This window comes from Mandrillus leucophaeus, unplaced genomic scaffold (assembly GCF_000951045.1).
Source record: "Mandrillus leucophaeus isolate KB7577 unplaced genomic scaffold, Mleu.le_1.0 Scaffold196, whole genome shotgun sequence".
Lineage (NCBI taxonomy): Eukaryota > Metazoa > Chordata > Mammalia > Primates > Cercopithecidae > Mandrillus > Mandrillus leucophaeus.
The window spans coordinates 2,819,609-2,832,022 of NW_012101987.1; the positions used below are offsets into that span (position 1 = coordinate 2,819,609).

Consider the following 12,414-nt stretch of genomic DNA (forward strand, 5'->3'; position numbering starts at 1 on the left):
AAACTCCTGACCTCAAATGATCTGCCCACCTTGGCCTCCCAAAGTGCTGGGATTACAGGCATGAGCCACCGTGCCTGGCTCTCAGTTTGTTCTTATCTTGAAGTGTCCTCATATTACTTTTTCTCTGTATTCTTTTTCTAGGATTTTTTTCATGAATATATTAATCTACTTGATGATGTCCAATAAACTTTACATTTCATGTTTTAATTTTGTTTTGCAATTTTATATTTTTGAGTTACATATTTTAGGTTATGCCACCTCACACCAATTAATTGTGTTTTTATGTTTAATTTGTATTATAATTGTGTATGACAGGCTGGGCATGGTGACTCATGCCTGTAATCCCAGCACTTTGGGAGGCCAAGGCGGGCGCATCATGAGGTCAGGAGTTCGAGACCATCCTGGCTAGCACAGTGGAAACCTTGTTTCTACTAAAAATATAAAAAATTAGCCGGGTGTGATGGTGGGCGCCTGTAGTCCCAGCTGTTTGGGAGGCTGAGGCAAGAGAATAATGTGAACCTGGGAGGTGGAGCTTTCAGTGAGCCGAGATGGTGCCACTGCACTCCAGCCTGGGTGACAGAGCGAGACTCTGTCTCAAAACATAATAATAAATAATAATAATAAATTGTATATGACAATGACTAACTCAATACAATTTAATACAGTGTCGAGCAAACTTAAATATGAATCAGCTATATGTCTACTGCCAATATAATTGTCTCTGTTTGTCTGTGTAAATATTGTCCCTGTTTTTTTTTTGTTTGTTTTTGAGACAGTTTCACTCTTGTTGCCCAGGCTGGAGTGCAATGGTGCGATCTTGGCTCACCGCAACCTCCGCCTCCCAGGTTCAAGCAATTCTCTTGCCTCCTGAGTAACTGGGATTACAGGCATGTACCACCACACCTGGCTAATTTTGTATTTTTAGTAGAGATGGGGTTTCTCCATGTTGAGGCTGGTCTCAAACTCCTGACCTCAGGTGATCCGCCTGCCTTGGCCTCCGAAAGTACTGGGATTACAGGCGTGAGCCACCGTGCCTGTTTTTTTTTTTCTTTTTTTTTTTTTTTGAGATAGAGTCTCGCTTTGTTGCCCAGGCTGGAGTCCAGTGTCTTGACGCCTGGCTAAATTTTAATTTTTAGTAGAGATGGGGTTTCTCCATGTTGGTCAGGCTGATCTCGAACTCCTGACCTCGTGATCTGCCTATCTCGGCCTCCCAAAGTAAAGTGCTTGGATTACAGACATGAGCCACTGCACCCAGCCTATCTGTGCATTTTTTTTTTATAACTTGTGTATTTGTTGTGTAGGTGTGTTGTGAATGGTTGATTAATCCTAAGCGAATAGTGATAGAAATTCTAATATTAACGTTCCATTTATTTGTGAATCTCTATTATTTTTGGATTTAAAGATGTTTTAAAACTGTGATAACTCTTTATCTCTTTTAAGTATTATTGTTTACTTTTATTTGTCAAAAACACGCAGCAAAATTTAAAATTAAAAAAAAAATTTCTTTCTTTTTTTTTTTTTTTAAATGGAGTCTCACTCTGTCTCCTGTGCTGGACTGCAGTGGTGTGATCTTGGCTCACAGCAACCTATGCCTCCGGGGTTCAAGGAATTCTGTTGACTCAGCCTTCTGAGTAGCTGGGATTACAGGTGTGCATACCACGCCTAGCTAATTGGTTGTTGTTGTTGCTTTAGTAGAGATGGGGTTTCACCATGTTGGCCAGGCTGGTCTCGAACTCCTGATTTCAAGTGACCTATCTGCCTCAGCCTCTGCAAGTGCTGGGATTACAGGCATGAGCCACTGCACCTCACCTAAAAATTTTTTAAATATTTTGTTTTTTCATATTAATTATATTTATATTGGTATGCAACATATGCCAAAATGTTTTTATCTTGCAAAGCTAAATCTGTGTTGTGTGTGTGTGTGTGTATGAGACAGAGTCTCACTCTGTCACCCAGGCTGGAGTGCAGTGGTGCAATCTCGCCTCACTGCAACCTCCGCCTCCCAGGTTCAAGCAATTCTCTGCCTTAGCCTCCCGGGTAGCTGGGATTACAGGCACCCACCACCATGCCTGGCTAATTTTTGTATTTTTAGTAGAGATGGGGTTTCACCATCTTGGCCAGGCTGGCCTTGAACTCCTGACCTCGTGATCCACCTGCCTCAGCCCCCCAAAGTGCTGGGAGCACAGGCGTGAGCCACCACGCCTGACCATAAGGCTGAATCTTAATGTACATTAAACAACTACCAATTATTCCCATTTCATCTCACTTTTCAAACACCACTCTTGTTCTGTTTCAGAGAGTGTAACTGTTATACATATCATACGATCTCTGTCTTTTTGTGACTGGCTCGTTTCATTTTGCATAATGTCGTTAAGATTTATCTTTATAGTTGTTATAATATTTTCTGCTTTTTGCAAACTGAGTGATATTCCAGTGTTTTTATATTTCAAATTATATTTACTAAATGATTTTGTAACAGAAATTTGCATTGCTTTTACCTATTGGCTTCGAGTAACAGTGCTGCAATAATTATGGATATGCAAATGACTCTTTATATGACCGTATATGTGAAAGTTCATGTGCTGGATTCTATTTTATTTATCTACTTTCTTATCTTTATATTCATACAAAATTGTTTTTATTATGTAGCTTTGTCATGTGTTTTGAAGTAAAAAACTGTAATGCCTCCAACATTGTTCCTTTTTTTGAAGATTGTTGAGTATAGTCTCTTGAGATTCCATATACTTTTGGGATTGCTGTTTCTATTTCTTCAGAAATGCAATAAGAAATTTGAAAAACATTATATTCAATCTCTAGATTACTTTGAGCAGTATGGAAATCTACACAATATTATTTCAACCTTTGAACAAGAGCACACTCAAAATGTGTTGTTTAATTTCTATGTATTTGTGAATTTTTCCATTTTTAAAATTATAATCTCGTTCCATTTTGGTCACAGAAAGTAATTCATAAGATTTCTGTTTTAAAAAATGTGTTAAGAATTTTTTTTGGCCTAACAGATGGTCCTTTCAAGGAGAATGCTGTATGAGCTATCGGGAAGGGTGTATATCCTGATGTTCGACTCTCTATACCTCTGTTAGAAATAATCGTTCCATACTGATTTCAAGTTTTCTATTCCCTTGCTAATATTCCGTCTTGTTTTATTTTTAAGAAAATGGGGTCTTGATATATTCTATAATTATATTGCTCTCTGTGTGTTTCTTCAATTCTGTCAATATTTGTTTTATATATTTGAAACCCTAATGTGAGATGTGCATGCGTACACACATACACACACACACACACACACACACACACACACAAACTAGTCATTGGTTCCCAGTAAATGAATCTACTATTGTTCAGTGTCCTTTTTTCTTTTCAGAGTTTTGACTTAAAGTACATCTTGTTAAATATGACACTTTTTGACTTAAGATGTAGCTTGTGTAATATTATTTTGACCTCTTCTTCTCTCATTTGGTTAATATTTGCATAAAATTTCTACTTTCATCTTGCTCCTTTCAGTCTTTTTTTTTATCATTAGATTTCAACTGACTCTTGTAAAAAGGCAAATAAATCTTGGCATCTGAAAGATTTTAATAAATCATTTTGTTGAAAATTATGTCTCTAGATTGAAAAGTTACTTTTATATATATTTAAATAATTTTCCGAAAGCAAAACTAATGTAATTTTATTAATTCTCTTTAACTCTTGTATCTTTGTCCCTCATTTTCCCTCTTTCTCTCTTCTTTTGTGTCCTTTGGTTTTTGTATTATATGCTTTCACTACTTTCTTATTTTCTTTTGTGTATCTATACAGATATTTTCTTTGTAGTACCTTGGGAATTACATAAAAACTTAAAAAAAAACAATTTTAATGTAGTAAAAAATTAACCTTATTTGCACCACAATTGCTTGAATCCAGGAAACGTAGGTTGCAGTGAGCCGAGATCATGCCAGCCTGGGCAACAGAGTGAGACTCCATCTGAAAACAAAACAAAAAAAATTGACCTTGTTTGCATACAAAAAATTCTTTCTCATTACATCTGCTTTCTACTTTGTTATTGATGTTGCTAATTATATCCATACATATTTTTTAATTGTTATTTATTCATTTTTTTTGAGAGACAGTCTTGCTCTGTCACCTAGGCTGAATTGCAGTGGTGCAATATTGGCTTACTGCAACCTTCACTTTTCAGGTTCAAGCAGTTCTCCTGCCTCAGCCTCCCAAGTAGCTGGGATTACAATTGTCTGTCACCACGCCCAGCTAATTTTTATATATTCAGTTGAGATGGGGTTTCACCATGTTGGCCAGGCTGGTCTTGAACTCCTGACCCCAGGTGATCCACCCTCCTCAGGCTCCCAAAGTGCTGGGATTACAGGCATGAGCCACTGTGCCTGGCCGCTAATTATTTATTTTTATGTTACATTAACAGATGTTTATAATCATTTCTATGCTTTTATCTTTAAAATTTTATAGAATAATTAATAATGTTTTCTGCATGATTATTAAAATGCTAAGGAATTCTATTTTTGTGTATGTAAATATCTTTCCCAGAAAGTTATATTTTTTTGTATGATTATGTGTTTTCCTGCATCATGTTATTTTCAGTGGGAAGAACTCCTTTCAGCATCTTTGGTATGTAGGGTATATGCAGTGCCAATATACTTTTTCAGGATTAGGTTATTTTTAGAAGGTCTTTCTTTTTATTCGGTTGGACAGTTCTTTTTTATTTATTTATTTATTTATTTTTTTGAAAAGGAGTTTCACTCTTGTTGCCCAAGCTTGAGTGCAGTGGCATGATCTTGGCTCACTGCAATCTCTGCCTCCCAGGTCCAACCGATTCTCCTGCCTCAGCCTCCTGAGTAGCTGGGATTACAGGCGCGTGTGACCTCGCCTGGCTAATTTTTTATATTTTTAGTAGAAATGGAGTTTCACCATGTTAGCTAGGCTGGTCTCGAACTCCTGACCTCAGGTGATCCGCCTGCCTCGGCCTTCCAAAGTGCTGAGATTATAGGCATGAGCCACTTTGCCCAACCAGTTCTTTTTAGTTGTATTATTTTCACTTGACAGCTGTTTTTTTTTTTTTTTCCCAGGGCTTTGACTGTATCACCCAGTTCTCGTCAGGTATTCCAATATTTTTTGAAAATTTACTGGTTATCTCATAAGACATTTTTATAAATGATACATTACTTTGTCTTGCAGCTCCCAAGATTCTTTTCTTGACTGTGACATTTTTATCTTCCTAATTTATGTTTTTTGATATTTTTAATATTTTTATTGTTATCCTGAGTTTTCTAAACTTCAGTAGTTGTCTGTGTTCCTGTTTCATTCACTGTGTAGTATTTAATTTATTTTAAATTTTAAAAATTTGTACATCTTTATATTCCTATGGTTGCTTTCTGAAAGTTTAGTAATGTTTTTGATGGGGTCATCCTGCCCTAATATTTTGTATACATTAATCTTTGATTGAGATTTAGACATTAAAAACAAGCTACCTGTCACAATCTTTTTTTTTTTTTTTTATTGAGACGGAGTTTTGCTCTTGTTGCCCAGGCTGGAGTGCAGTGGCGTGATATCAGCTCGCCACAGCCTCTGCCTCCCAAGTTCAAGTGATTCTCCTGCCTCAGCCTCCCTAGTTGCTGGGATTACAGGCATGTGCCACCATGCCCAGCTAATTTTGTATTTTTAGTAGAGATGGGGTTTCTCCTTGTTGGTCAGGCTGGTCTTGAACTCCCGACCTCAGGTGATTCACCCTCCTTGGCCTCCCAAAGTGCTGGGATTACAGCTGTGAGCCACCGTGCCCGGCCCTGTCACAATCTTTATAATGTAGCTTAGGTCTGGGACAGTCTGAAACCAGTTGTCTTGGCTAGAGATTTTGGGAGTCTCTCTAACATTTTCTTAGATTGTGTCTTGTCTAAAATTTTGTGGGCTTTTAAAGTTAAAGAAGTATGTTAGCGTTTCTTCTAAATACTCAGTAATCACTTGCTAAACCTGTTTCCTGTATGTGGCACTGCAGTCTCTGCTGCTGTAACACTTAACTTTGGTCTCAGCAGACTCAAACTGTCATTCCAAAGTATACTATCATTTATTTTAGTACTTTATGTCATGGGAGACAGAAACCAGTGTCTGAAAAGGCCCCTGAGAGCCAGAAATAAAGATGTATGTGACACTATTTTTTTTAGTCTTTTAAAAAAGAAACCAGGAGTTGACAATTTACTTCTAAAGTCACCATGTTAGATTGGGCAGCAGAAAGAGGTGTGTTGGGTAAATGTAACAGACTTTTCTTTTTTCTCCTATGTGGCTCTTTGCATTATCCTCGCCTGGGACACTGCACACACTTTACTCATTTATAAATTTTTCACAAATGTATTTTGGTCAGAATGTTTTTGTTACATTTATGTGTCTATAAAGGATTTAGGATCTGTGGTGTTTTGCTGTGCCATTTTGCTTATATAGCTGGTGTAAGTTAGATTTGTAAATGACATTAATCGGAGCCGAGTAAGTGGAATAATTTGTTATTTTTATTTCTTTCAGCTATGTGTTCTCATTTTGCCAAAGACCTTAGGCCAGAGCAGTACATAAAAAATTCATTCCAACAAGTGATACTGAGAAGATATGGAAAATGTGGATATCAGAATTTACAATTAAGAAAAGGCTGTAAAAGTGTGGATGAGCATAAGTTGCACAAAGGAGGTCATAAGGAACTTAACCAATGTGTGACAACTACCCAGAGCAAAGTAGTTCAGTATGATAAATATGTGAAAGTCTTTCATAAATATTCAAATTCAAAGAGACATAAGATAAGACATACTGGAAAAAATCCTTTCAAATGTAAAGAATGTGGCAAATCATTTTGCATGCTTTCACAACTAACTCAACATGAGATAATTCATACTGGAGAGAAACCCTACAAATGTGGAGAATGTGGCAAAGCTTTTAAAAAGTCCTCAAACCTTACTAATCATAAGATAATTCATACTGGAGAGAAACCCTACAAATGTGAAGAATGTGGAAAAGCTTTTAACCAGTCCTCAACTCTTACTAGACATAAGATAATTCATACTGGAGAGAAACTCTACAAATGTGAAGAATGTGGCAAAGCTTTTAACCGGTCCTCAAACCTTACTAAACATAAGATAGTTCATACTGGAGAGAAACCCTACAAATGTGAAGAATGTGGCAAAGCTTTTAAGCAGTCCTCAAACCTTACTAATCACAAGAAAATTCATACTGGAGAGAAACCTTACAAATGTGGAGAATGTGGCAAAGCCTTTACTTTATCTTCACACCTTACTACACATAAGAGAATTCATACTGGAGAGAAACCCTATAAATGTGAAGCATGTGGCAAAGCTTTTAGTGTATTCTCAACCCTTACTAAACATAAGATAATTCATACTGAAGAGAAACCCTATAAATGTGAAGAATGTGGTAAAGCTTTTAACCGGTCCTCACACCTTACTAATCATAAGGTAATTCATACTGGAGAGAAACCCTACAAATGTGAAGAATGTGGTAAAGCCTTTACCAAGTCCTCAACTCTTACTTATCATAAGGTAATTCATACTGGAAAGAAACCCTACAAATGTGAAGAATGTGGTAAAGCCTTTAGTATATTCTCAATCCTTACTAAACATAAAGTAATTCATACTGAAGAGAAACCCTACAAATGTGAAGAATGTGGCAAAACTTTTAACTACTCCTCAAATTTTACTAATCATAAAAAAATTCATACTGGAGAGAAACCCTATAAATGTGAAGAATGTGGCAAAAGCTTTATTCTGTCCTCTCACCTTACTACACATAAGATAATTCATACTGGAGAGAAACCCTACAAATGTAAAGAATGTGGCAAAGCTTTTAACCAGTCCTCAACCCTTATGAAACATAAGATAATTCATACTGGAGAGAAACCCTACAAATGTGAAGACTGTGGCAAAGCCTTTAACCAGTCCCCAAACCTTACTAAACATAAGAGAATTCATACCAAAGAGAAACTCTACAAATGTAAATAATGTGTATAAAACACAAGATAATACTGGAGAGAAATCCTACAAATGTGATAAATGTGGCAAAACCTTTAACTGGCTCTTAATTCTTATAAAAAAAAAAGATAATTCATACTAGAGAGAAACCCTACAAATGTAAAGAATGTGGCAAAGTACTTAACTGGTCCCCAAATCTTACTACACGTTTTAAAAAAAAAAAAAAAACTTGAGAGAAACTACAAAGCTGGAAGACATTGCAGTAATTTTGACAACACCTCAAACTTTTCTAAGCATAAAATAAATCATACTGCTGAGGAACTTTCAAAATGTGGAAAATGTGACAAAACCTTTAAATGATTGTCACACTTGATTGTAGGTAAGATAATTATTACTACAAAAACTCTTACAAGTGTGAAGAATGTGGCAAACTTTTTAATGAATACTCACACCTTATTGCCAGGAAAGCATTTACACTTGAGAAAAATTGTACCAATATAAAGACTGTGAAAAAGCCATTAATGTCTGCTCACATCTTACTCAACATCAGAGAGTACTTAATAAAAGTATTATAAATTTAATTACTGTCAAAAAATCTTTCAGAAAATATAAGCTTTTAAAGTACAGTATTTATTGTGAAGACAAACATTACAAATAAAAGAGGGTTGTAGTACCTTTACTTGTATCACAGATCTTACTGTACACGTTTTGTGCTAGAGAAAACCGTGAAGCAGTTGCTTAAACTTTGTTCAACATCAGGGAATTCAGATTGGAGAACAACCCTGCAAACATAATAAATTTGAGTTTTTTTCCCAAAACTACAACTTAGACAACACCAGAGGGTTCATACTGAAATATATTTTTGCAGATGCAGTATATATTTAAAACATTCAATCCAAAATTAAGTCTATGTAAATATCAGAGAATTTACAGTAGAAATATCTAAGGTAGGGCCGGGCATGGTGGCTCACGCCTGTAATCCCAGCACTTTGGGAGGCTGAGGTGGGTGGATCATGAGGTCAACAGATTGAGACCATCCTGGTCAACATGATAAAACCCTGCCTCTACTAAAAATATAAAAATTAGCTGGGCGTGGTGGCACGTGCCTGTAGTCTCAGTTTCTCGGGAGGCTGAGGCAGGAGAATCACTTGAACCCGGGAGGCAGAGGTTGCAGTGAGCCGAAATTATACTGCTGCACTCTAGCCTGGCGACAGAGTGAGACTCCATCTCAAAAACAAAAACAAAAAATACTAAGGTACTGACACTTCAGACATTACACTATATCAAAGTGCTGAGTGTAAAAAATGATCCCAAACGGCAGATAAATTTATTTGTACATAATTTTAAAAAGAGTAGAAAATTTTTTGGAAGTTTGTAATTACATTCAAACTATACTTCCCCCTCCCCCCCCTTGAGACAGAGAATCTCTCTGTCGTCCAGGCTGGAGTACAGTGGCACACTCTCAGCTCACTGCAACCTCTGCCTCCTGGGTTCAAGCAATTCTGCTTCAGCCTACTGAGTAGCTGGGATTACAGGTGCACACCACCACGTCCGACTGATTTTTGTGTTTTTAGTAGAGACGGGGTTTCACCATGTTGGTCAGGCTAGTCTTGAACTTCTGACCTCATGATCTGCCCAGCTTGGCTTCCCAAAGTGCTGTGAATACAGGCTTACGCCACCGCGCCCAGCCCAAAGTATACTTTTTTCCTTGAAAAGAAGTACAGATTTTTTAAAAAGCTAATAATGCTGTAATTCAACTCTGAAATTACTTGATGCTATTTCTTCATTTCTATTGTATTCGAATGTGATCAGTTGTCACTGCATCAAAGATAGGAGAGTTTCTTTTTTTTTAGGTGGGCATTATTTATGACCTTTTCTTTGGAAGAGTAAGGACATTAAAATGTTACATGCATGATGAAAATCTAAGTGGAGACGCTATTTGTGGTTAACTTATGATATTGAGTGGTGCATGAGGTAGGTGTTCACAGTAATATTCTTTTGCATTATAGTGAGAACATACTTGTTTTGTTAAAATTTAAAAATTAGTATATGATTTTACTACTTGTACTTTTATGTAATAAAATGCAGTACATTTTTAAAATTTCAGATTATGTGTGAACTTAATTGCTTAATTATACAGTTTTTAACATGTTAATACTATTGTGCATTCAATGAAGCATTATTATGCCACTAACTGAAACCTATCCCATTTACTCAAAGGTGTAGGTAAAAGATAGTAAGAATATACTATTTGGTAACATAATCAACTAACATCTCTGGTAATCTCTTTTGCCAGTGGCTTTCAACTGCAAATAAGTTAAAAAATATTGTTTCTGTAGGTTAAATTTTTATTCTTTTTTTCTCGTTTAAATCTGTTTTTTAAATTTTGTGGGTACAAAGTATGTGTATATATTTATGCCATATAACATATATTTTGATATAGGCATATAATATGTAATAATCACATCAGGGTAAATGAGGTATGCATCACCTCTAGCATTTATGTTTTGTATTACAAACAATCCAGTTCTACACTTTCAGTTATTTTTATTTTTTATTGTTTATTTTTTGAGACGGAGTTTCGCTCTATCGCCCAGGCTGGAGTGCAGTGGCGGATCTTGGCTCACTTCAACCTCCACTTCCCGAGTTCAAGCGATTCTCCTGCCTCAGCTTCCTGAGTAGCCAGAATTACAGGTGCGTACTACCATGCCCGGCTAATTTTTGTATTTTTAGTAGAGACGTACCGGTATTCTGTGTGGGTCAGGCTGGTCTTGAACTCCTGACCTCGTGATCCGCACACCTTAGCCTTTCAAAGTGCTGGGATTACAAGTGTGAGCCACCATGCCTGGCCTTAAGTTATTTTTAAATGTACAACTAAGTTGTTATTGACTACAATATTCTTAAAATTTTGTTATATATACATTTTTGAACTTTTGGCCTCTCTGCCTGCAAACACATATGACTTTTAGTTTTGATTTACATAAAGTTAAATATACACATACATTGTTCTAAAGATGTAAGAAAATTGTTCTAAAGTGTAAGAAAATTGTTCTAGGCTGGGCGCGGTGGCTCACGCTTGTAATCCCGGCACTTTGGAAGGTCGAGGCAGGCAGATCATGAGGTCAGGAAATTGAGACCAGCCTGGCCAACATGATGAAACCCCGTCTCTACTAAAAACACAAAAAATTAGCCAGGCGTGGTGGCAGGTGCCTGTAATCCCAGCCACTCAGAAGGCTGAGGCAGGAGAATCGCTTGTACCTGGGAGGCAGAGGTTGCAGTGAACCGACACTGCACCATTACACTCCAGCCTGGGCAACAAGAGAAAAACTCCACCTCAAAAAAAAAAAAAAAAAAGTCTGTTCTTCAAGGAAAGATGCCAGGAATTTCAAGTTAATATGTTCGAACATATATTCTCCCTAGAAGAGTACTGGTGTATTTGCAATCAAGGTGTAGGATTTCTGGCCTTCCTTGTTTTGCTGTGTTTGTAAGAAATAGGCAGAAAGTAAAGCAGAGTCAACCATGACATTTCTAGTTACTGCAGCCACAGCACCTCAAATCTAGTGTTATGACAACTAGAAATTATGACTGTATCTCAAAAGTAAGGAAAATGAATTAATAAATACTTTCTAGATGATAGTATTAATATTTTAGTAGCTTATGATTGTGAGTCACAATTGCCCCGTTGGGTTTATTGAAAAGCAGTTATTTATCTTCTAAGGTAAATGGAGAATAGGCATTCTATAATCCTATGCATACAGATCTTTTAAGATTGGCACTGTGTTTAGATTTGAATACATTCATACATTTGTAGTAATTTAAATTTTAATATTTTTCTAATAGAAGTGAAAAAATAGTTAACATGAGTTGAACAGAAACTTCACATGTGTTCATTAAATAACATTTAAAACCACATTGTGACTAGCAATTCCAATCTGTTTCATTTAGTAGTGACTAAAATGATGATATCTTTTATTCAATCAGAAATAGTATTTTTATATTGGTGTTTCTGAAACTTTCAGAAACTGTAGAGCACTTAATGGGTAATAATGCACATGCAAACCACAAATTTTCTACATAATAGTGAGCTTATCTTAGCTTTTAATAGAAATATTCAGTATATTTCAAAAGTAAAATTAGTGGCTCTTTCTGGGCGCAGTGGCTCACACCTGTAATCCCAACACTTTGGGAGGCCGAGGCGGGTGGATCACGAGGTCAGGGGTTCACGACCAGCCTGACCAACATGGTGAAACCCCGTCTCTACTAAAAATACAAAAATTAGCTGGGCATGGTGGTGTGTACCTGCGATCCCAGCCACTCAGGAGGCTGAGACGGGAGAATGGCTTGAACCCAGGAGGCGGAGGTTGCAGTGAGCCGAGATCATGCCATTGCTCTCCAGCCTGGGTGACAGAGCAAGACTCCGTCTCAA

General features: G+C 36.8%; 1 protein-coding gene across 5 annotated transcripts in view; it reads left to right on the forward strand.

Annotated features, from left to right (window-relative positions):
* LOC105538628 (zinc finger protein 708) overlaps positions 1-8,023 on the forward strand; it is a 315,682-nt gene extending 307,659 nt beyond the window's left edge. For 4 of the 5 annotated variants that reach the window (XM_011978526.1, XM_011978525.1, XM_011978527.1 and 1 more), the window contains one exon: positions 6,538-8,023. In XM_011978526.1, coding sequence (XP_011833916.1) covers positions 6,538-8,018 — 1,481 coding nt within the window. In that variant the 3' untranslated portion in view covers positions 8,019-8,023. Of the gene's footprint in view, positions 1-3,034; positions 3,077-6,502 lie in introns of all 5 variants that reach the window. The other variant, XM_011978524.1, reaches the window with a different exon arrangement.
* The last annotated feature ends 4,391 nt before the right edge of the window (positions 8,024-12,414 follow it).